The sequence below is a fragment of the Pipistrellus hanaki genome (assembly GCF_964339955.1).
Source record: "Pipistrellus hanaki genome assembly, chromosome: 3".
NCBI lineage: Eukaryota > Metazoa > Chordata > Mammalia > Chiroptera > Vespertilionidae > Pipistrellus > Pipistrellus hanaki.
Genome location: NC_140505.1, coordinates 37,114,112 through 37,135,775, shown reverse-complemented (window position 1 = coordinate 37,135,775; position 21,664 = coordinate 37,114,112). Strand labels below are relative to the sequence as shown.

At 45.3% G+C, this 21,664-nt stretch overlaps 1 protein-coding gene across 2 annotated transcripts in view; it reads left to right on the top strand.

Moving 5' to 3' along the window:
* The window catches only part of FARP1 (FERM, ARH/RhoGEF and pleckstrin domain protein 1), a 276,447-nt gene that overhangs the window by 39,998 nt on the left and 214,785 nt on the right, over positions 1-21,664 (top strand). For both annotated transcript variants that reach the window (XM_084880262.1, XM_084880263.1), the window contains one exon: positions 6,934-7,124. In XM_084880262.1, the coding sequence (XP_084736388.1) occupies positions 6,954-7,124 (171 nt within the window). In that variant the 5' untranslated portion in view covers positions 6,934-6,953. Of the gene's footprint in view, positions 1-6,933; positions 7,125-21,664 lie in introns of those variants that run through there.

Here is a 21,664-nt window from a genome sequence, read left to right as displayed (position 1 = left end):
AACACCATCACGTTGGGAGTTAGGTTTCAACATACAAATTTGGGGGTTGGGGGTGGTCACAAGTATTCAGTTTATGGCAATGATAGTTTTACATATTTTTCTGCTCTCTCCCAGCACCTTTCGGGCTTGTCCTCATACTTTATTTCCTTTTCATATTTTCCCATAACTCCCCTGAACTCTTGTACATTTTCTTAAACATTTCTTTACAGAAATGATTGCTTTGTTAGTTTATGACAGTACCTAACAGAATTTTACGTGGGCAAAATTGTGATCTGTTAGATGCAACATTTATTTGGTGGGTATTTTTCATTTTGCTCTTCTAACACATCTTTGTAAAGGTCACCTTTTGTTATCAGGCGGGTTCTCTATGAAGTAGCTATTTGTAAGAGCTTCCCGAGAGCCAGGAGCCAGGTCTGTGTCCCAGGCTAGTAGAAATTCTTGTGACCTCATGGTGTGTGTGTGTGTGTGTGTGTGTGTGTGTGTGTGTGTGTATACATGTAATCTTCTCAACCTTTGTTTTCCTCTTGCTTGCTGAGACTGTGGTATTCCCAGGGCTGTCTTAGTCTTTTTCAGCTTGCCTCAGCAATAGACTGCTTCCTCCTGCGATGGCTGGGCCGTGTAGTCTCTCATTCAGGTCCACCTTCAGGGCTTCTGGAGATTTCCCACCACACGGCATTCAGGCAATCACGTTAGTGCTGATCCGCACGTCTGTTTCCCTTGTTTCCAGAAAACTAGCGCCGGGTTTGTTGCTAAGGATATTCTGCTTATTTGGAGAGTGCTGCAGGCATCGTAAAGCATTTTCCTTCTCCTCTGTCTGACGTTTCCTGTAGTTTGGCAGGTCGGAGTCATGGTGCAGAGCAGCAGATGTCTTCCAGTTTCCTCGGGGATGGAGTTGCATTGGTTTGTGTGCTCCGACTTGCCTTTGGGTGACTTCCAAGAGGAAGTCTTTGAGCCAGGATACTGGGACAAGACAACTCCAGTGTTCTATCTTTTCTCCACCCGTTAAAATTTTTAGTACTGTGTGTTGTAGTTACTTTTTCCTTTGAACAACTTTTCACATATCTCTAAAGAATAACGTCTTTTACAAACAGCCTTTTATTTTTAGGTCTGCAATGATAAGAGTAGAAAATGTATCTCAAGGAAAGAAACAGTAATTTCCTTGACTCTGACTGTTCTTTAAGGAAATAAAAAGTCAGAGGAAGTTACGGAGGTAAAATCAGAAGAACCAGAATAGAGCACGGCCTGATGTTTATAAACAGGAGGCTTGGGTTTGTTAGGCGTGTTTACCGAGAAGGCTGCACTGTGTGACTGGACTCCCCGGTTTTGATATCAGGCATGCGTTGTGGTTACCCATTTGTGACTTGCCAGCGTTCCTCAGATATTCCCTTGACGTTCTTAGGCTGCTCAACTCAGAACTCTTGGCTGGGTTGATAGTTGAATTAAACAGTATTTCCATGTACAGCAACAGTCTGCATGCAAGTTTGAAAACGAAAAGACAGTGCTTCATACTTTGTTTAAACATTAACATCCAGAAGTAGAAATAATATAAGCATGAGGTCATTCAAAGACTAAAGGGAAAGGAAATTAAGGTACCAAGTATCTTTGGTTCACTAACTCAATTTGATTTTTAAGGGCCAATGTGCTAACAGTGACAGTATACAGGGGTGGGCAAAGGTAGGTTAATAATAATAGTAAACAATACAATAATAAATGAATTAATAGATAAATAAGAATAAACTGTGTTTTGCATATTTATAACTGTAAACAAACTTTTGCCCACCCTGTATATTTATCTGGAGATCTTGGGCCAGAGGGAGAGCCAGGATTTAGTTTAGGGCAGTGGTCGGCAAACTCATTAGTCATCAGAGCCAAATATCAACAGTACAACGATTGAAATTTCTTTTGAGAGCCAAATTTTTTAAACTTAAACTTTTTCTGATGCCACTTTTTCAAAATAGACTTGCCCAGGCTGGCTGTGTTTTTTTGTGGAGCCACACTCAAGGGGCCAAAGAGCCACATGTGGTTCGCGAGCCGCAGTTTGCCGACCACTAGTTTAGGGGATGAAGGGCCTTGCTCTTTGCTTGAGTAGAACAGAAGAAAAGCATTTGTAGGGAAGGGCCCTGGCACCTTAGAGATGGGAGAAGAGGCCCTTCCATCAGCTCTCTGGATGGGAGTTAGAGCCACAGTCTGACCCACATCTCTCTGACCCAGAGCTGTGGGAGGCAAAGTGGCTACATCAGGGCCTGCTCATTCTGTTGGTGTATAGGGCAGGATGCTTAGAAAGGTAGGGAGTGGTCAACACCAAAGTAAGGAGAAGTGCAAAGAATGGCTGGGAAGGAGGGAGGCAACTGCACTGATGTCATAGTTTTCTTTGGAGGTGATTTATTTTTAACCACAAGACAACCAACAGGAAACATACAGGGAAGTAATTTCTCCTGTTTTTTTGGAGATTATTTTAAACACAAATGATCTCACATTTAATTAAATGTATACCACCCAGATTTGATTTATTGAGCAAATACAGATGAACTTCTTTATTTTTTCATTTTGTTGTAGGACACTATGCTAGGCATCCTATCTAATTCTGCTATCTAATAAAAGTAATATGCAAATTGACTGTCACTGCAACACACAAGATGGCTGCCCCCATGTGGATACAAGATGGCTGCCAAAGATGGTCAGCAGGGAGGGCAGTTGGGGGCTGATCAAGCCTGTAGGGTAGGGCATTTGTGGGGGAAGTTGCAGGGTACCAGGCCTGCAGGGGAGGGCAGTTGTGGGGGACCAGACCAGAGGGGAAAGCAGTTAGGGGCAATGAGGCTGGCCGGGGAGCAGTCAGGCTGGCAGGGGAGTAGTTAGGGGGTGATCAGGCTGGGAGGCAGAAGCAGTTAGGGGCAATCAGGAAGGTAGGCAGGTGAGCAGTTGGGAGCCAGCAGTCCTGGATTGTGAGAGGGACGTCTGCCCGTTTAAGCCCAATCCCTTAAACCGGCAGTCGGACATTCGTTGAGGGGTCCTAGATTGGAGAGGGTGCAGGTTGGGCTGAGGGACACCCCCCCAACCCCGTGTACAAATTTTGTGCACCGGGCCTCTAGTTATAAATAAGCAAGGTCTAGTCACATCTCTCAAGACTGATAGATGAATTAAGCAGAGCACATATCACACAGCCAAACAGATTAAAAGTAGGTTCTTAAAAAAAAAAAAAAAAAAAAAAATCTTATTTGGGGCAGAAATTAGAAAGATGCTTACATAGCAGATCTGTGAAATCATAGATGGGCATTAAAAAAAGCAGGAGCCATTCTCAGAAAGGCCAGTCCTTAACTAGCATTGCCTTGTAGAACTCCAGTCTTAAAGGCTTGCATAAGAACAAATGATGACTGCTTCCAGGCTGTGGTGGAAAGTTGGTAAGGAAAGTGTGTGTGGAAGAAGTAAGAAGTAAAGACTGTCTTCTTCTTGCCAAAACCGGTTTGGCTCAGTGGATAGAGTGTCGGCCTGCGGACTGAAAGGTCCCAGGATCGATTCGGGTCAAGGGCATGTACCTTGGTTGCGGGCGCATCCCCAGTGGGGGGTGTGCAAGAGGCAGCTGATCGATGATTCTCTCTCATGGATGTTTCTAATTCTGTCCCTCTCTCTTCCTCTCTGTAAAAAATCAATAAAATATGTTAAAAAAAAAAAAAAAAGACTATCTTCTAGGTGGCAATCCGTTTCCTGCCAGATGAAATGACATGTCTTTTTAGTTCAGGGTGGTTGGAGTTAAGGACCTACGTGGTCTGAGGTGACTCCATTGTTTCTGATCTGCTGACCTTGGGGCCACCCTCCGTGTCTTGGTGAGAATGTTAGAGATGTTGCTGAGAGGGAGGGAGGTGTTTCCATGTGGAATTTGGTGGGGAAACTTGACTCTTCAGGAGGAGTGAGTTGGGCAAGAAGAATCTACAGCTAACACTACAAACTGAATGGTTTTTCTTGGAGAAACTTGTTGCAGGGAGACTCATTTTCAGATGTGCGAGTAACACAGCACTTTGCTCTGTACCTGCCACCACACGGGACTTCTTGGTGCCCCTTCCATGGCTTTCTTTGTCACTGGGTCTTTGCTTCTTTTCCGTCTTCTCCACAGACCCCTGTACATGTTTGCTAGAGCTGCTGTCTCAAAGGACCACAGACGTGGGTGTCTTAACAGGAATTTATTTTCTCGCCGTTCTGGAGGCTGGAAGTCTCAGGTCAAGGTGTCAGCGGGATTGGTTCCTCCTGAGGCCTCTTTCCTTGGCTTGCACGCGTCCGCCTTCTGGCTGTGTCCTCACATGGTCCCTCCTCTGTGTTCCCGTATCCCCAGTGTCTCTTTGTGCAAATTTCCTTTTCTTAAAAGGACCACAGTCAGATTGGATTACAGCCCATCTTAATGGCCTTGTTTTAACTAAAGTTTTTTAAGAACCTTTTTCCCAGTACAGTCACATTCTGGTATACTGGGGGTTAGGGCTTCAACATACATTTAGGGATAGGGGAACACAATTCAGCAAATAACAGGCCTCTTGACTGGGCACGTTTGTTATTTTTGCTTTTTTTGTTTCTGTCCCCTGCACTTGCCTTCACTTTCACTGGTACAAGACAGACCCTGGACCCACAGATCACGTCTCCACCTTCCCCCCAGCCCACTGTATATCCTGTTATAACCCTAAACAGCATCCCTGATCAAACTCATTCCCCCTCGCCTGCTTCCTCCCCTCTGCCCCGATGTAAAACTTTCTGATCATTCTTATACTTTTATCTGCCCTCAGCAGCTAACCGATTCCAGGTTCATTTTTCCAAAGAAGTGGGTTTTACACAATCACCTTTTCATTCCCATTGCCGCTTGTCCAAGTTATCCTGTGAAGCGCAAATTGTTGCAGGAGCTTTGAAACTGGACACCCCCCGGCCCTGCCATCCATCTCTCTGTTTGCACTTCTTAGTCTATATTATTTTCAGATTCATTTTTCAGAAGTTCTACTGTTGTGTTATTATTCCTACCCCAGTGGCTCCCTTCCACCCGCAGCGTAAAGGCCATATTTCTCAACGAGGCATTTGAGGTTCGTTATAGTCTGATTCCAACCTATTTTCCAAATGCGTCTTTAACTCTTCAGCATTAATTCTCGCTCTTCTTCCCATATGTCGTCGTAAATCTGTCCCCTGGCCTTGTGGAGCCGTTGGCATTCCTGGCATGCCTTCTCCTTGTGCTCTAGGATTTCTGTTTCTTTTCAAGAATTACCCAACGTCTGAGACTAAATTGAATTGAATCCCTACCTTCTCTTTGATGGAAGCCCTCACATCCCTTTAAAAATCAACACCACTTCATCTCACATTGAAGTCTCATTTCTTTGTGCTCGGTCACACTTACGATATTGGCGGTGGTATAAATGTGCTGGCTCAGTGGTTGGCAAACTCATTAGTCAACAGAGCCGAATATCAATAGTACAGCGGTTGAAATTTCTTTTGAGAGCCAAATTTTTAAAACTTAAACTTCTTCTAACGCCACTTCTTCAAAACAGGCGAGCCCAGGCCGTGGTATTTTGTGGAAGAGCCACACTCAAGGGGCCAAAGAGCCACATGTGGCTCACGAGCCCCAGTTTGCTGACCACAGTGCTGGCTGATTGGTCCAGACGTCAGGCAGCCATTACTGAGCTCTGCTCTGTGCCAGGCAGTGTGCCTGGGATGGTGCTGAGGCCCCAAGAATATTCAACATTTGGTTTCCGCTTTAGGGTGATGATGTCATGGGGGAGGTAAACAGGGACATGCTGGTGAAATTGACTGCCCAGCGAAGAAGGTTGGCTGGTCGTGAGCAAGAGAAGGTTGGCTGGTCGTGAGCAAGAGCGGCAGCACCACCACAGGTGTCAGGGATGAGGCATTTGAACTGAAGGTTAAAGCGATGGTAGAAGCTTCCAGGTGGAGAATGAGTGCCAAGCATTCAGCCAGAGAGAGCTACACGTACGATGGCCCGGAGCGAGACGGGCAAGAGAGGAGGAGGAGTGGGGTTGTGGCACCAGAGAAGAGTGGACAGTTTGTGTTTTGTTTTTAGGAAAACGGCTCTTGATACTCTATTCTGTGCTTAGAAAAGGGGGTGCAACGTGGGAGGTAGGAAAGAAATGAATTAGGAGGTAATTGTTATAGAAACAAGCAGAAATCAAGAGAAAAGACCCTACATTATTTCACCTGTGTTTGTGTGAGTGTATGTTTTGTTTTCTCAACCAGATTATAAATTTGGGAGCCACAATGTATGTTTTATCTATTTATCTTTTAAAAAAAATATTTTATTGATTTTTTTTACAAAGAGAAAGGGAGAGGGATAGAGAATTAGAAACATCGATGAGAGAGAAACATCAATTAGCTGCTCCTGTACATGCCCTATTGGAGATGTGCCCGCAACCAACGTACATGCCCTTGACCGGAATCGAACCTGGGATCTTTCCGATACTCTATCCACTGAGCCAAAACAGTCAGGGCTATTTATCTTTTAATACTCACATTATTTAGTATGTTAGTGTGTCTGTGAAAGGTACTTAATGGATTCTGATGATATGGCTTAGGTTCTATTCATTATCTTCCCGCCAGACTCAGACTGTATAAGAAGTAGTAGTGCCTAGGGTTATATTGAACACAATTGAATTTATGACACAAATAATGAAGAGCTTACTGTAAGAAGAGGAAAGGACGAAATATGTAAAAATATGCAGAAGAGTAAACCATGCACCTCTCTTTGCATGCCTTGAGTGGATAAGGTGACATGGTTAGGCAATGGACTGAAGCCTCTCTCTGGGGAGTTCCTATGCGGAGAGGGGAGACCCTGGCGTGGTTTGGGGAAATTCCCAGGATGAAGAACGGACGACGACACGTGCTACTTATCAGGTGGCATAAATGAGTGTGAGTCTCCGCTCTGATTGATGTATTTCTCTTTCTCGCTGCTTCCTGCAGATATTATATGACCTTTCATCATGGGGGAAATAGAGCAGAAGCCAACTCCTGGATCGCGACTGGGGGCCCCAGAGAATTCAGGGATCAGCACCTTGGAACATGGACAGAAGCCGCCTCCAACACCTTCCGGAAAACTCATGTCCATCAAAATCCAAATGCTGGATGACACCCAGGAGGCGTTTGAAGTTCCAGTAAGTCGGGGAGTATCTGAACTCAAGTGTGCGAGCAGCCTTCAGCATGGGGAGGTTCATCTCATGTTTCAGTGGCATGAGGTGTCAGGAAGAGGGTGTTGTGTATTCTGCATCTTCCTTTCCTTCCTCCATCCCCCCTCCCCAACACTCTCCTCTGACCCATTGTGGTTCTGAGCTGTCTGATCTTTAGACTTATGCGTGAACTGCCTATATAATGATATCAGTGGGCACGTCACTTGAATTTTACTGACTTTCCAGATACAAATACATATATGTGCATGTATATGCATAAGTATTATATCTGTTTGAATTGGAGAGAACTGGTGGTCTTGTGGCTGGATCTCGGTTTAATTTGCTTATCACAGGCACGTTCTCTGTGCGTGTGCGCGTGCCACTGCTCTAAGGTGCTGGTGAGAAAAATCCCAAGAGGATGGTCAGAGCCCTGCACGAGTGTTCTCGTTCAGAAGAGAAGTTGACGCCCATGTTTGTGGGTGGGGGTGGGATGCAGAGAAACCCTGACCCAGGCCCTCTGTGTGGCAGCGTTGGAATGGAAGAGCCGGCGTCTCTGGCAGAGCTGAGGTGCTGGGCGGTGGAAAAGAACCGCCAGCCTTGGTCTCTTCCACGGTTTTCCTTGGAGTCCCTGCCTCATTGCCCCCTGCCTCCGCTCAGCCTTCTCCGGCCTCCTCCATACATAGAGCTCCTGCTGGCGGTGAGGGACCCGCCAGCCATGTACCGATGGAGGCCTCTTGCTCCCAGGCTCGGAGAGCTCGGTGTGTGTGGCCACATCTCCAGGACTGCACTTTCCTCGAGAACCATTATCCCTTATGTGAGTCCATGGAATTCGCAGCTCACTTTGGACTTCGTTTCCCATGTTCTGTCTCGGGTACTAAGCACCACCTCTAACATCGCTGGGGAAGAAAGTAGCTCTCAAATTCCAAACAGCCAACTTATAAACACACTTTGGGAACATAACCCATTTTTAAGGTGGAGCTGATCCATCTATTATTCCTGTTGGTTAGAGTGGCTGAAATTTAAGTTTGGCATCCACGTCAGTAACCCATCATTTAATCATTTGCATGATATGATTCACTAAATTATAGCTATTTCAAAGACTATTGTCCAGAGAGTGTGAATTCTCACCGTCTCAGGGAAAGATGAGCCTCAGAATAGCTGTGGGTAAAACCACCAAGTTATTGCACATCGCAGACAACCTTTGTGTCTTTCTGATGTTCTTGTTTTGAAATTCATATCTAGCAAGGCCTTGGGAGCAGTTTCGTATTTTGGTGAACAAACCTGTTGCTAGTCTGCTGAAATTATAAAACTGAATTGAGAGGCGCACCTGCTAGCCTGTTAGAATTAGGCCTTTTAGAACGCATGGCCTGCCCCTGCTTCCCCCGCCTACCCCCTCGCCGCCCCTCCCCCTTGCAACTTTTTCTCTGCATCGCCAGACTGGTTTGGTGAGGTATTTAGTTTCAGTATTTCCTGTTTGGTTCTGTTAAGACTTCTGGGCCCAAGTCTGTAGCATAACATTCTATTAAATGGTGTTCCTGTATGTGGTTTGGACCCGGGAGCGATCAAATGCTGCTGCAGGAGGCATTGTACTGTATTCAATTGCAGCTCTTCAGTTCCCTACACCGAAGAATGTCAAGACTCTTAGCTACCTACTGTTTAGGAATTCTGTAGGAGCTCTCTGAGAAATAGGAATAGAAATATGTTTTCACCTTTTAAAACTACATAACTTGACAGTTTCTGGTGTCTGTGCTTTGTATTTGTAACTCCTCTGCCTGGAGGGAAACTTTTTCATCCTGCAACCCCCCACCCACAAACTCCTATGCACCCGCAAAGGCCCTGTCAGTTTTACCCAGATGCCAGCTCCTTGAGGGGGGGGGCTGGGGCTTTTTCTTCACTCCTTCAGACCTGTTTACTCATCCACCTATTAGGGTGGAGCCTGACTGCCTGGGTTCAAATCCCAGCTTCTCCTACTAACCTATTGATCACCTTGAACAGGCGCTTAACCTCTTTGTATCTCGACTTTTCACCCATAAAATAAAGCTAATAATAAACCCTACTTTATTGTCTGAGAATAAAAGGAGTTGATGCAACTGAAGTGTTTGGAACAACTCTTGGCACATCCTATGAGCCTAACACAAGAATGATTGGTGGCATCAATGTCTGTTTGCCACCTCACTGCTGGCTTCTTGGCAGGGATCTTATCTCATCCCTGGCACCCAGTGTAGCATCTGCTTTGTAGTAGGTGCTCACTAAGTGTTTGCTGACTGATGGTCAGAATGAGTTTATTTCACAAGTAGAATTAATTGTTAATTTTTCACATGCCTCACCCATTCATATCTTTTTTTAAAAAAATATATATTTTATTGATTTTTTAGAGAGAGGAAGAGAGAGGGATAGAGAGTTAGAAACATCGATGAGAGAGAGTCATCGGTCAGCTGCCTCTTGCACGCCCCCCATTGGGGATATGCCCGCAACCAAGGTACATGCCCTTGACCGGAATCGAACCCGGGACCTTTCAGTCCGCAGGCTGATGCTCTAGCCACTGAGCCAAAACGGTTTCGGCACCCATTCATATCTTGTTCTTATTTTTCTAGTTTGGTTAGAATGTTCCTTCTCAACTAGCGGGCAACAGATGTTTTCTACAAGTGCCTGAAGAAAGGCGGATATCAGCATTTTTATTGACTAAGCTGATTCTCAATTGCTACCTTATGCTCTTGAAGAACTGGAACAGCCAGCTGGAAGGCAGCAGGCTGCCTTGGTGACGCAGCCCCTGTGCTCGAGATGGAGGAGGGTGACATAGGATTGCAAGAGACCCCACAAGCTCCCTGTAACTGTTTTAAAAATTTTGCTCCCAAAACTGGATGCTGTGAATTCATCAAGGCTCAGTGGCCCTGGAAGTGTTCCCGTGGCCCACACGTGACCCTCCTCTGATTGGGTGCCCCGAGAGGATGAATTCTCCTTGCTCACTCACATTTGCCACCCAGATGAGCAGGGCACACGGCCAGAAGTCATTGCAGTGTCCCTTTGGGAACATTCTTCTCCGAAGCATTTTTTTTTTCCTTGGGGATTGAATTTCCTGGGCCTTTTCTTGTGACGTTTATTGTACACCATGAATATGGGCAAAGTAGTCATTGTAAATGCAAATTCCCTAAATATTTCCTGGCGCAGATAACCAATACTCTCCAAGATTGCCTCCTTGGCTATTTATAGCCTTTAAAAATTATATAAGAGTTTAACCTTTTCAGAGGCCTCGGCCGTGAGCGTCAGACTTTCCGCTTCGTAGCTAGTTTTACCACTGCCTCAGCTCTTGAATGTGGGCAGTCTTTTTAGGTATTTCCTTCTGCAGAGTTGAAAGGTCGAAAACAAGATCTATATAGATAGTCGATTCTTTCTCGGCATTATATCATCTTTATGTGGAAAAAGGCTGTGCAAATAAGCCTCACCCTGTGGTTTACGACATACGAAGCTTCCTCTTCCAGCCAGAGGTTATAAAACCAATGGACTCTTGAGGGTCTGAAAGGGTTAATGACGCCCCTCCTCTCCCCCCACCAGTATCCTCACCCCTGAAGGTCCCTGAGAAGGGTTTTGTGTGTCCTGTCCTCATGACCCTGCCGGTAAACAAACACGCTTTCTCCTGACGTTTTTAGGATAAGCAGATGGTTTCTTCCCCTAGTGTTTATTCAGTGTGTGTGTTTTCATTAGCAAGGTCACTCTCGGAAGAGCCAAGAAGAGCCGAGGAAATAAAACCAAGCCATCTTGCTTCTCTTGAGCAGCCGGGGTGAGAATGGCTGGGAAAGATGCTCATGGGTGACCAGGAGACCCCTAGTCCTTGTTGAGGAAGGAGCAGGCGTGAGAGGTGGAGGCGGGTGGAAAGTGGTACCACTGTGCTAATTGTGGCAGGAAGGACTCAGTGGTCAACCATGGCCATCCCAGGAAGCAGTCACTGTACCTTTTTTGTAGTTGTGTCTTGTCAGCACTTTGCTCTGATGCTTTTACAGCTTCCAGCTGCCTGAGGGTAAATTACGGACTTCTGAGTTGGGGAGGTCGGGAGAGCGTAGGGAGACCTCATTGAGGTCTGCAGTTGATGGCTCAGATTCTTGAGCTGCTTTCATTGTGTGTTTTTTTTTTTTTTTTTTAAATATATATATTTTTTATTGATTTTTTTACAGAGAGGAAGAGAGAGGGATAGAGAGTTAGAAACATCGATGAGAGAGAGTCATTGATCAGCTGCCTTCTGCACCCCCCCCCCCCCAGGGGGGAATGTGTTTGCAACCAAGGTACCTGCCCTTAACCGGAATTGAACCTGGGACCTTTCAGTCCGCAGGCCAACGACGCTCTATCCACTGAGCCAAACCTGTTTTGGCGAGCTGCTTTCATTGTTATCAATACCACTTTCCTGGGTGTTTTCCCTCCTGCATGAGCACCTCATGCCAGGAAATTATTTTCTTTGTTTACGAGCGTATTTTCGGCTTCCCGCAGGGAGTGTGAGTTCTTTGTTGGGCAAGGCCTCTTCCGTTCTTGTTGATCGTTGGATCCCACACCTGAACAGGGCCTGGACCCAGCACATACTCCCTACCTGTGACTGACCCACACCTGTGTTCGGTCATTGAACGCACACATTATGAGAAGTGCTTGGTGCTGCCTTCTCCTCGAGGTGAGGGAACCCCTGGGAAAAGCTTTGAGTCACCTCCTCACATTTGCAAAGTTAAGGTAGGGCTGGGATTGGAACTCGGCCCGCATGACCGCAGCACCATCTGCCTTCCCTGCACTGGGAGCCACCTCATAAGATCCCTGGGCTTCCGCTGCCTCTCCCATTGGGTCTTTGCATACATGCCTCCTGCAGCTCCCCAGGGGAGGTCACCACGTTCTTCCCTTCCTGCTGCTCTGGGTCTGTCCCATCCTAAGCACCACTCATCCTCTACTTCTAACAAATCAAAATGCCCCGAACTGTCCAGGCCTCCCCCCAACCCTGACTCTTATTGGGGGCTTACCTTTCTCTTCTGCAGTACTAACTGTCTGTCCCTCTAATTCGACTTTGAGTCACCATCCCTAATCTTGCTTTTCTCCCTAATTAGTTCCTTTATGTATTTATCTGCTGAGATTTTGTTGGCTCATCTGCAAAAAGAGGCGTTTGGTCCAGATGACATTCAAGGCTTTTTTTCCTTTTTTTGGAAGTTGGGAACCCTGTGTTGACATGTTCTTTTTAAAATATATTTTTATTGATTTCAGAGGGGAAGGGAGAGGAAGAGAGAGAGAGAAACATCAATGATGAGAGAGAATCATTGACCGATGCCTCCTACATGCCCCACACTGGGGATTGAGCCTGCACTTCGAGCATGTATCATGACTGGGAATCGAACTGGGACCTCCTGGTTCGTAGGTTGATACTCAACCACTGAACCATACTGGCCAACCCTGTGCTGACATTTTTGTTGATGGATTATTTAATTCTTCTATGGCTGGATTTGTAAATTCCTCCGGCAGATGGTAAACTGAAAAAAAGTATTTTTATTTTTTAAAAATATATTTTATTGATTTTTTTACAGAGAGGAAGGGAGAGGGAGAGAGAATTAGAAACATCGATCAGAGAGAAACATCGATCAGCTGCCTCCTGCACACCCCCAATGGGATGTGCCTGCAACCAAGGTACATGCCCTTGACTGGAATTGAACCTGGGACCCTTGAGTCCACAGGCCGATGCTCTACCCTCTGAGCAATACCGCTTAGGGCCAGAAAAAGTATTTTTAATCAATAACCCCTCGCTTCCACCTTCCAAAGCCTGATTAGACACAGTAGTTACGTGTACCTGGTAAGTGCTAAAAAGAATAGTGGTGAGGATGAGTCAGTATGCTATGGTTTATACACTGAGTGGCCAGATGATTATGATCTCTGAATGCATAATTACCTGGCCACTCAGTGTATATCCTATATAATAAAAGGCTAATATGCAAATTGTCCCCTCGACCAGGAGTTCTACCAGCAGGCAGGCCGGCCAACTGCCCATGTCCCCTCCCCCTGGCCAGGCTGGCCGGACCCCACCCATGCACGAATTCCTGCACCGCATTCAGAGATCATTATAATCTGGCCACTCAGTGTATATGATATGCTTCTTATGGGCATCAGGAAATGTGAAGACTTAATTTGTATGTGTGGAGGGGAGAGGGTCACTTACTTAAACCCCACTGAACTAAATTGGACCAAACTATATGCCATTTAACATTGGGAGAGAGCAGACTAAAAGAACTTAGTATTTTCTAGAAATCACAGTAGTAGTAGTAAATAAACAGGTTTGTCTAAGACAGTGCCTGAAATTTTAAGAGAAGTAATTAGCGTGCGTGTCATAATTGAGTCTGCAAAGGTTTTTACTTGGGGCAAACTTGCCTCCACTCTCTCTGAGACCTAATTAGGAGGCTCCTACAGTCAGCCCTTCAATGATGAAACATTTATTTCGTTTTCTTGCCTTTTGAAATGCAGCAGTCACTTAATTTCTTTAATCGTCAGTGAAACCTGGGCTTGACATCAATTGAGAGCCTGTTCTTCAAGGGCTTGGCGATTCCGATTCCGGGGAAGGCCTCCGTGGCTGTGGGATTCTCAAGCAGTCTGCTGTGGTGTGAGCTCAGGGAGGGGGCAAGCAGGAGGGGTCTTTTCTGAAACGCTCTGCTCTGTGTGTGTTTGACATCAGGCAAAGCCGAGGCTCTGCTTCGAGCTGGGCTTGTGCTCACTCCGAGCAACTGGGTCTTTGGGAAGTCTCCTTCCTTTTCGTTGTCTTGTTTATTTTGAATGACTTATGTATTCCTTTTTAAATTTTATTTCAGCCATCCTGGGGGAGTGTGCCCTCGTTGATAAGACGCTGAAAGTCTTCTCCCCTTGTTCCCAAAGAGGCGAGATGCACATTTTAAACACAGATCTTGCTTCTCACTCCCCTTGAGATTACTAGTCCCTAGCCGTGGGCTTGTTCCCTCCAGATGACCTGATTATAGTGATATTACCGTGTTTCCCCGAAAACAAGACATCCTCCGAAAATAAGACCTACTTACAGGTTTCCTTCTGAGTGAAATATAAGGCATCCCCTGAAAATAAGGCCCCCCTAGGCTAAACATGAGAGATTTGGTCCACTGATTCTGAAAGAAATGGAGTCACAAGAAATTCACCAGGAAGTTCAGGAATTGGATTGTTATGATGATGTTCCAGAAGATTGATAATATGATTGTCATTGAATAAATGAGTAAATTCTTGATACTGTAGGATTCACAGTTTGTCTGGTTTTTGTTGACAACTACCGTACTACCGTACCGTATACAGGTAATAAATTTCCTTTATTTTCATTTAACAATAAATGTGTACCATATTCTTCTTCATGGAAAAATAAGCCATCCCCTGAAAATAAGACCTAGCGCATCTTTGGGAGCAAAAATTAATATAAGACACTGTCTTATTTTGGGGGAAACAGGGTAGAAGGTAGATATGAGTTCCAGGTCTACTTTATTTTCCTTTCTTTTTTAAAAAAAATTACATTTATTGGGAGGAGCAATGGTAAATCACTAAGTGTCAGGTGTACAATTCTGTAATACATCTTCTGCACATTGCATTGTGTGCTCACCACCAAAAGTCTAGTCTCACCTTGCACGAAACGCACTTAAGAAGAGGTGATGGGTGTGGTGGCGAGACCTAAATAAAATTTAATTGGCCACTTAAAATCAGAAGGAGACGTGTGTACCCAGAGCTGTATTCACTGCCTCCTAAGCAGCTCCGGTTTAAACCAGAATGGGGAGAAGGAATTTCACAAGTTCACTCAGCTTTTTAAAAATAAGTCAGCGTCTCTTTCCCCTTATCAGTGTTGCTTTTGGCTCCTTTTAGGAGCAGAGTTTCTGAAACTGTATTTTTGTGTCCACTCTGCTTTGCGTAGCCCCTTCTGACTTTTATTTCACTTGAATGATAAATGGTGCTGTCTGGGCCTGGCCTCATGAGGGTACATTTAAAAGCTATTTTAATAGATTAAAACTTTTTTCATAAATCATTTCGGCTCAGTACTGTTTGCCTTCCTTGCGAGCTCCTTAGAAGCGGAGAGCAGAATTGAAACGTTGGCCCAGAATGCTTGTGTGTGCCCCTTTCAACTCTGGTCGCTTGTGATCAAAGCCATCTCTGGAGCCCTGAGCTGATGGCAGGAGTTCTCCAACAGCTGTTTGCTATTTTCTCCCCGAAAAAAAAAAAAAAGAATCACTCAGTAGAACCTAATAAATAAAGAGAATACACTGTCATTGAGAGGGTCTGTATCTGACGTTACAGGGGCCAATTTCCTGAGAAAATGTAGGGAGTCGGAGAAACTGCTTTGTTTCTCCTTTTTTCTTTTCTTTCTAAGAAAATATATTTTTATTGATTTCAGAGGGGAAGGGAGAGGCGGGGAGAGAGAGAGAAACATCAATGATGAGAGAAAATCAACAATTGGTTGCCTCCTACACAGCCCCTACTGGGGATCGAGCCCACAACCTGGGCATGTGCCCTTAACTGGAATCCAACCCAGGACCCTTCAATCTGCAGGCCACTGGTCTATCCACTGAGCTAAACCAGCTAGGGCTTTTCTCCTCTCTTTTAAATGGAGATACATTTAAATGTTAAAGGGAAAAGTGTAGGATCTTGGATCCTGGCTTCATTGCTTATTAGCTTTGTGGTTCTGGATGAATAGATAATCATTCACAATCTAGTTCCTTGTCTCTAACTAAGGAGACTTCATAGATACCTTCTGTACAAACACTTTGCAGAGTTCTGAATACATATTAAGTTCTCATTAAAGTTAGTCCTTTTCTTTCGTTCTAAGCATTAGGTTCATCATTGTTCTTTATCAGAATGGGGATCCTACTTTTATTGTAGACCAGTGGTTGGCAAACCATGGCTCATGAGCCACATGCGGCTCTTTGGCCTCTTGATTGTGGCTCTTCCACAAAATACCATGTGCGGGTGTGCACGTACAGTGCTATCGAAACTTCGTGGCCCATTCGCAGAAGTCGTTTTTTGGCTCTCAAAAAAATTTCAGTCGTTGTACTGTTGATATTTGGCTCTGTTGACTAATGAGTTTGCCGACCACTAGGGTAGATGAAATGGAAAGAAGAAAGCCTGTGAAAACACGTTAAAATAAAAAATTGCATGCTTATGTCAGGTGGGGTAATCCTCCTCCCCTCCCCGCAGCTCTTTGTTAGTCTCACATTATACGTGTGCTTTCTTTGGAGGCTTTCGAAAAGGCTATAAGAATGAAGTGACCCTTTAATAATGCCTATGAATTCTCACTTTCTGGCAAGAACATTTGCTTCCTTTTTTAAAACAACTAACAACATATCTTTAGCTTCTCTGAGTTTTAGTTAGGTTAGCTTTAAAACTGAGGGATGGCCCTGGCCAGATGTTCACCTGTTTGAAGCATTGTCTCATACACCAAGGTTTTGGGATTGATTCCTGGTCTGGGCACATACAGGAGGCAACCAATCAAAGATTTTCTCTCACATCATTGTTTGACTTTCTCTCTCCCTTCCTCCCCCCATTCCTTCCTCTCTCTCTAAAAATCGATAAGACATATCTTTGGGTGAGGATAAAATAAAATCGAGGGGTGTTCTTTTAGCTTATAATTTTTATGTGCATTTTTGCTTTGTGCTGAGTTCTTGGTCTCTGTTTACCTGGCCCAGAGCACCTCCATTTTCTTGAGCAGGGATTTTCCTAGTAGATCTTTGCTTCCATCTAGTAGAGACTGGACATTGGGTTTCAGACCCTCTGGGTCAGCTCTCACAGCATGGACTCTGTGGGCCCAGGTGAGGCAAGGCCTTGCTGGTTAGACAGCTCCTGTTTGAATGTCGGTCTGAAACATATTGACATACAAATCAGACTGATTTTTAAATGATTAGATTTATTTAATGATTCACTTATTTGTTGAACATTTGATTTGGATATCATGGCTTTAACTCCTGTGAAAAATATGGAGTGATTTAACCAAGTTGGGATCGTCTGTAACTAAAATGATTGTGCAAACGAACGATTCTAAAAGTCTTTATTACTTTTATAACTGTGAGAGTTTTGCAGGTTTGTCTCTCATTTGTACAAACAGGAAGTTAGCCTAGATACCCACAATGGAATTCTGTGGCTCTGGTGTTATTTTTTGGAATGTGATCTTGGAAACATGATATGAGTTCCACACATGCTTATGGACACACGAGGCAAGGTGCTTGCTGGTGATAAGAAAATGAATTAAAAAAATGACTGCCCTTTTTAAAGCCCCTTGCTATGTGCCAGACATTGTGCAACATCTGTGCCTTCGCTGTCTCACTGATGGCTGACCAGTGGCCCTAATTTTGATGCAACTGAAGAGGTGAACAAAGCCAGGCATGGTTGACCCGGATGAGGCTTACAGGACATAAGGGTCTTGGGCTAGGTCCTAGAGCTGGGGACAAGGAGCCTCTGGGACCTGGCCCAGCACCTCCCCACTTACACTCTGCTTTCCTGCTGTCAGATGGTGCTGGGCTACGAGGACTCATTAGAGAGGATAACCCAGCGTGTCAGGCATGCTGTTCCGGGAGACAGATGCCAGTGACAGGCTCTCCTAAGTGGGTAGGATATTGATCAGGGCTGAGTCTGCAGGAGGCCCACCCAGTGAGCAGAGAGGACTTGCCATGTCCTATAAGCAAGGAGACTGATAAGGGCCTCAGACGGAATGCCAGGCACTGACAGACACCGGAGAAGCGGAGAAGGTAGAATTTCCGGGACTTGGCAGCTGGTGGGAAGGGAGCACCCAGAGCGTGGAGGACGGAGGCAGTCCTTAGGCTCAGCACCTAGGAGCACTCCACTGTCCCCGAGGGCTGGAAGTCAGCTGGCACGGGCCTGTCCGTGACAACTGTTGTGCTAGACATAATGTCTCCCTTCCCCTGACGGGAAAGGCGGGCTGCTAATGTTGCTAATAAAAGGCATTGCCTTATGTTAATCACAAAGGGGAATCTGTGGCTCGGCGAGGAACCTCCAGAGTCATAGTGATTATGTAAATTGTACAGACTGCAAGTATCAAGTGGAGGTTGATTGCTTGGTTTCCATTTATATAATAAAATTATATTTACTTTTTGCATTTCAATTTCCTTGTCAACTAGAAGCTACTTGCCATACCTAACCGAAAGCCAGGCTGGGAAACACTTGAACAGGATCTTCAACAGACTCTTTTCTTTTCTTTCTTTCTTTCTTTCTTGAACAGGATCTTCAACAGACTCTTTTCTTTTCTTTCTTTCTTTCTTTCTTTTCTTTTTTTTTTTTTTTTTAAGTATATTTCATTGATTTTTTACAGAGAGGAAGAGAGAGGGATAGAGAGTTAGAAACATCGATGAGAGAGAATCATCGATCAGCTCCCTCTTGCACACCCCCCACTGGGGATGTGCCCACAACCAAGGTACATGCCCTTGACCAGAAACAAACCTGGGACCCTTCAGTCCGCAGGCTGACGCTCTATCCACTGAGCCAAACCGGTTTCGGCTTCAACAGACTCTTTTCAAAATCATTGCCAAGGATAGGGGTGATTGCTCTCATTAGCTTGTTTAATTTTGATGCAACTGAAGAGGTGAACTGTAAGATGCCTTTGGCTACCGTGCAGTCTTCCAGTGGGCTGTTGTCCGAATGTGCTTCTGTCAGCAAACAGAACTCAAATGCTCAAGGACCTTTAATCTAGACATAAGACTGAGTGTCTCATGCATTGGAAAACAAGACCAAAGAGCATTGGTTATTAGGGTATGACAGCAATACCCTATTCATTGTTAAAATCTGTATTCGTTTCCTAGGGCTGCAAAGTACCACAGATTGGGGGACTTAAACAACAGAGATTTATCCTCTTAAAGTTCTGGAGGCTCCAAGTGCGGGGTTGGTCTCTTCTGAGGGAGAATCTGTCCTATGCCTCCCTCCTACCTTCTGGTGGTTTGCGGGCAGTCTCTGGTATTGTTGGCTAGTAGACTCTGCCCCAATCTCTGCCTTCCTCTGGCCATGGTGTTCTTCCTATGTGGGTGTCTCCAAATTTTCCTCTTTTATCAGAACACCGGTCCAATTGAATTAGGGCTCACCCTAATGACCTCATTTTAACTTAATTAAATCTGTAAGGAGCCTATTTCCAAAATAAGGTCACATTTTGAAGTTCTGGAGGTTAGGACTTCAGTGCATGAATTTGGGAGACATTTCAACCCCCAACAGAAGCATGTTCATCATTGTAAGAAAAGAACACATGTTCTCAACACAACTCTTTAAAATAAAGCAGTTAGTCTTGGTTCTCGCAGATTTTAAAGAAAGATTTCCTTTGTAATATTTTTTTTTTTTGGGGAAAAAACACGTTAGGGCTCACTAGGTATAAGTCTATCTGGTAGATAACTTAAAGAATCCCTTAATTCCAAACTCTGAGTATGTAGAAGGACAGAAGTAAGACATAAAAGGCATGTGTGACTGATTGTCTCAGGGGACACTGGGATGTGATAGATGTCCAGTAGTCAGTATTTAGTGACATTTCAATGAAAGCTCATGCCTGGTATTTGCAATCTTCTTCCAGTGCTGGTGTTGAGTTGGTTTTCTGACTGACCTGCCTCTGTATCTTGTTCCTCCCATTACACCTGTCCGTTAGCTCATAGTGATGTCCATGTTCTTCTCCCAGGCCTCAGGGACCCCGTGCTGTCTGTTTAAATCTCAGTGAATTAGCCTTTAGGATCCTCATCCTTCGTCAGCACCTCAGGTCCTCCCTTCCTTGCTGTGATCCTGGCAGCAGCCACAGCGCCTTCCTCCTTGGCTGCTGCACCCAGGCAGTTAAGAGCTGTTGGAAAAAATTACACTACTGTGGAGTTGTGGCCACTGTAAATTTACACACTCAGATCTCACCTGGTCCTCAAAGCTGCCTGGCTACCATAAAAGAGAGCCCCTGGCCTCTACTTTCCTGAGGCTGTTACAGACCTCCTGGATCTTGCAAGTCCCCTCACTCCTGTGACCCCCTCCAGTGAGATTCATGGCAAGAAGCACGTGACACCCAGAAGGTTTTACATGGAAATAATTCACCGACAGGACAATTCATAGAAGCGTGGACAGGAAGACTCTGGGAAGCAGTAAGAGACAATGAACCAGCTGTGGGAAGCTGTCACCCTTAGTCCTGAAGAGGCAACAAGAAGAGGGATCGGTTCCCAAGGTGGTCATGCTGTGTGGCCATGCAGGAGGGGCCGGCCAGCAGGGGCCAGGCCACAGCAGGGCCAGGACGGAACCAGAGGAGGCGGGTGATGAGCACCCATCGGTGCCTCTTATCGCTGATCCCAACCAGAGCCAAAGTGGGTCGTGTGGAGAGGTGAGCCAGCTGGGGCAGAGAGAGAGCAGCCAGGGAACCTCTGTCTTAGGAGATGATCTAGACTCCTACTGCACAGAGAATCGAGGCCTCCCTCGTGGCTCCATCAAGGTCCGACCTCTAAAACTCAAGCTTGTCTCCCTCTCCTGCCTTCATTTCTGTCCCCGCAGTCTCAGGTGATGTGTTCCCCTTTACACCACTGGCCCACCATCCTTCGTCCCCTCTCCTGTAGGGCATTGTTTCACACGTAGGCACCAGGTACCTTTTCTTCACCTGTGAGTTCTGTGACTCATGGACATGCTTTTATGTAATTCATAGCAGTTCTATCAGTAGGATCCAGATGATGAAGAAAAATAAATCACACAACCTAGAATGAATTATGTAAGTGAGTTGAAACATATACTGAATATATGAGTTAGCCATCTTACCATCCCTTAGCCTGATGTAATTATTTTTCTAAGTACCAAGGGGACATGTTTTATTAGAGCTGGAAGGTCTGGTTTCGTCGTACAGCACAGTGGGAGAATGACTTGTCCTGTATTAATTGGGTTTCAGTTGTGTTTAATAGCTCATCATTTCACTGTGTGACTGGAGTTCCCGTGGCTGGCCCCGTGATGCAGCGCTCAGAATCTCCTGGTGTGTGGAGCTCTCACCCATTATTCACATCCGAAGAGGAAAACCTTCATTCCAGGCAGAGTCTTGGCGCTTCCTAACTTTCGGAGCCCCTAAGGAAAAAGATGGTCTTCTTTCCCCCCAACCCTTCCATTACAAAGTCAGTTTCCTAAGGTGGGCTTTTCCGTGAGTACCCACTGCTGCCTCACTTCTGTTTTAAAGCTCCTGAAAGGTACATGGGTCGTAGAAAATAAAGCCCTAATTTCCTCCAGAAAACTGGTTCAACAGAAACTGAGACACTGCCAGCAGCCCTCTGGCGTCCTGCCAATCAGGGCCATTCAGAGAGAGGTTTTATGTGGGTACAAGTACCATTGCTTCGTCTCCAACTTTTTTCTGCCCTCTGCCCGGCTCCAAAAATGCTTGACTAAGGTTCCTGGGGTGTTGGTTTTGTTTTTGGTCGTTGTTTGGTGGAACACAAGGTACTAGACTAAAGCAAGCCCGTTTTCTCTGTGCCCTGTATGCGCATGAACCTCTGGGGCAGTCAGTGATGTTTGTAAGTCCTACTGGCACTGCATTCTGCTGTAGCATCAAGGTG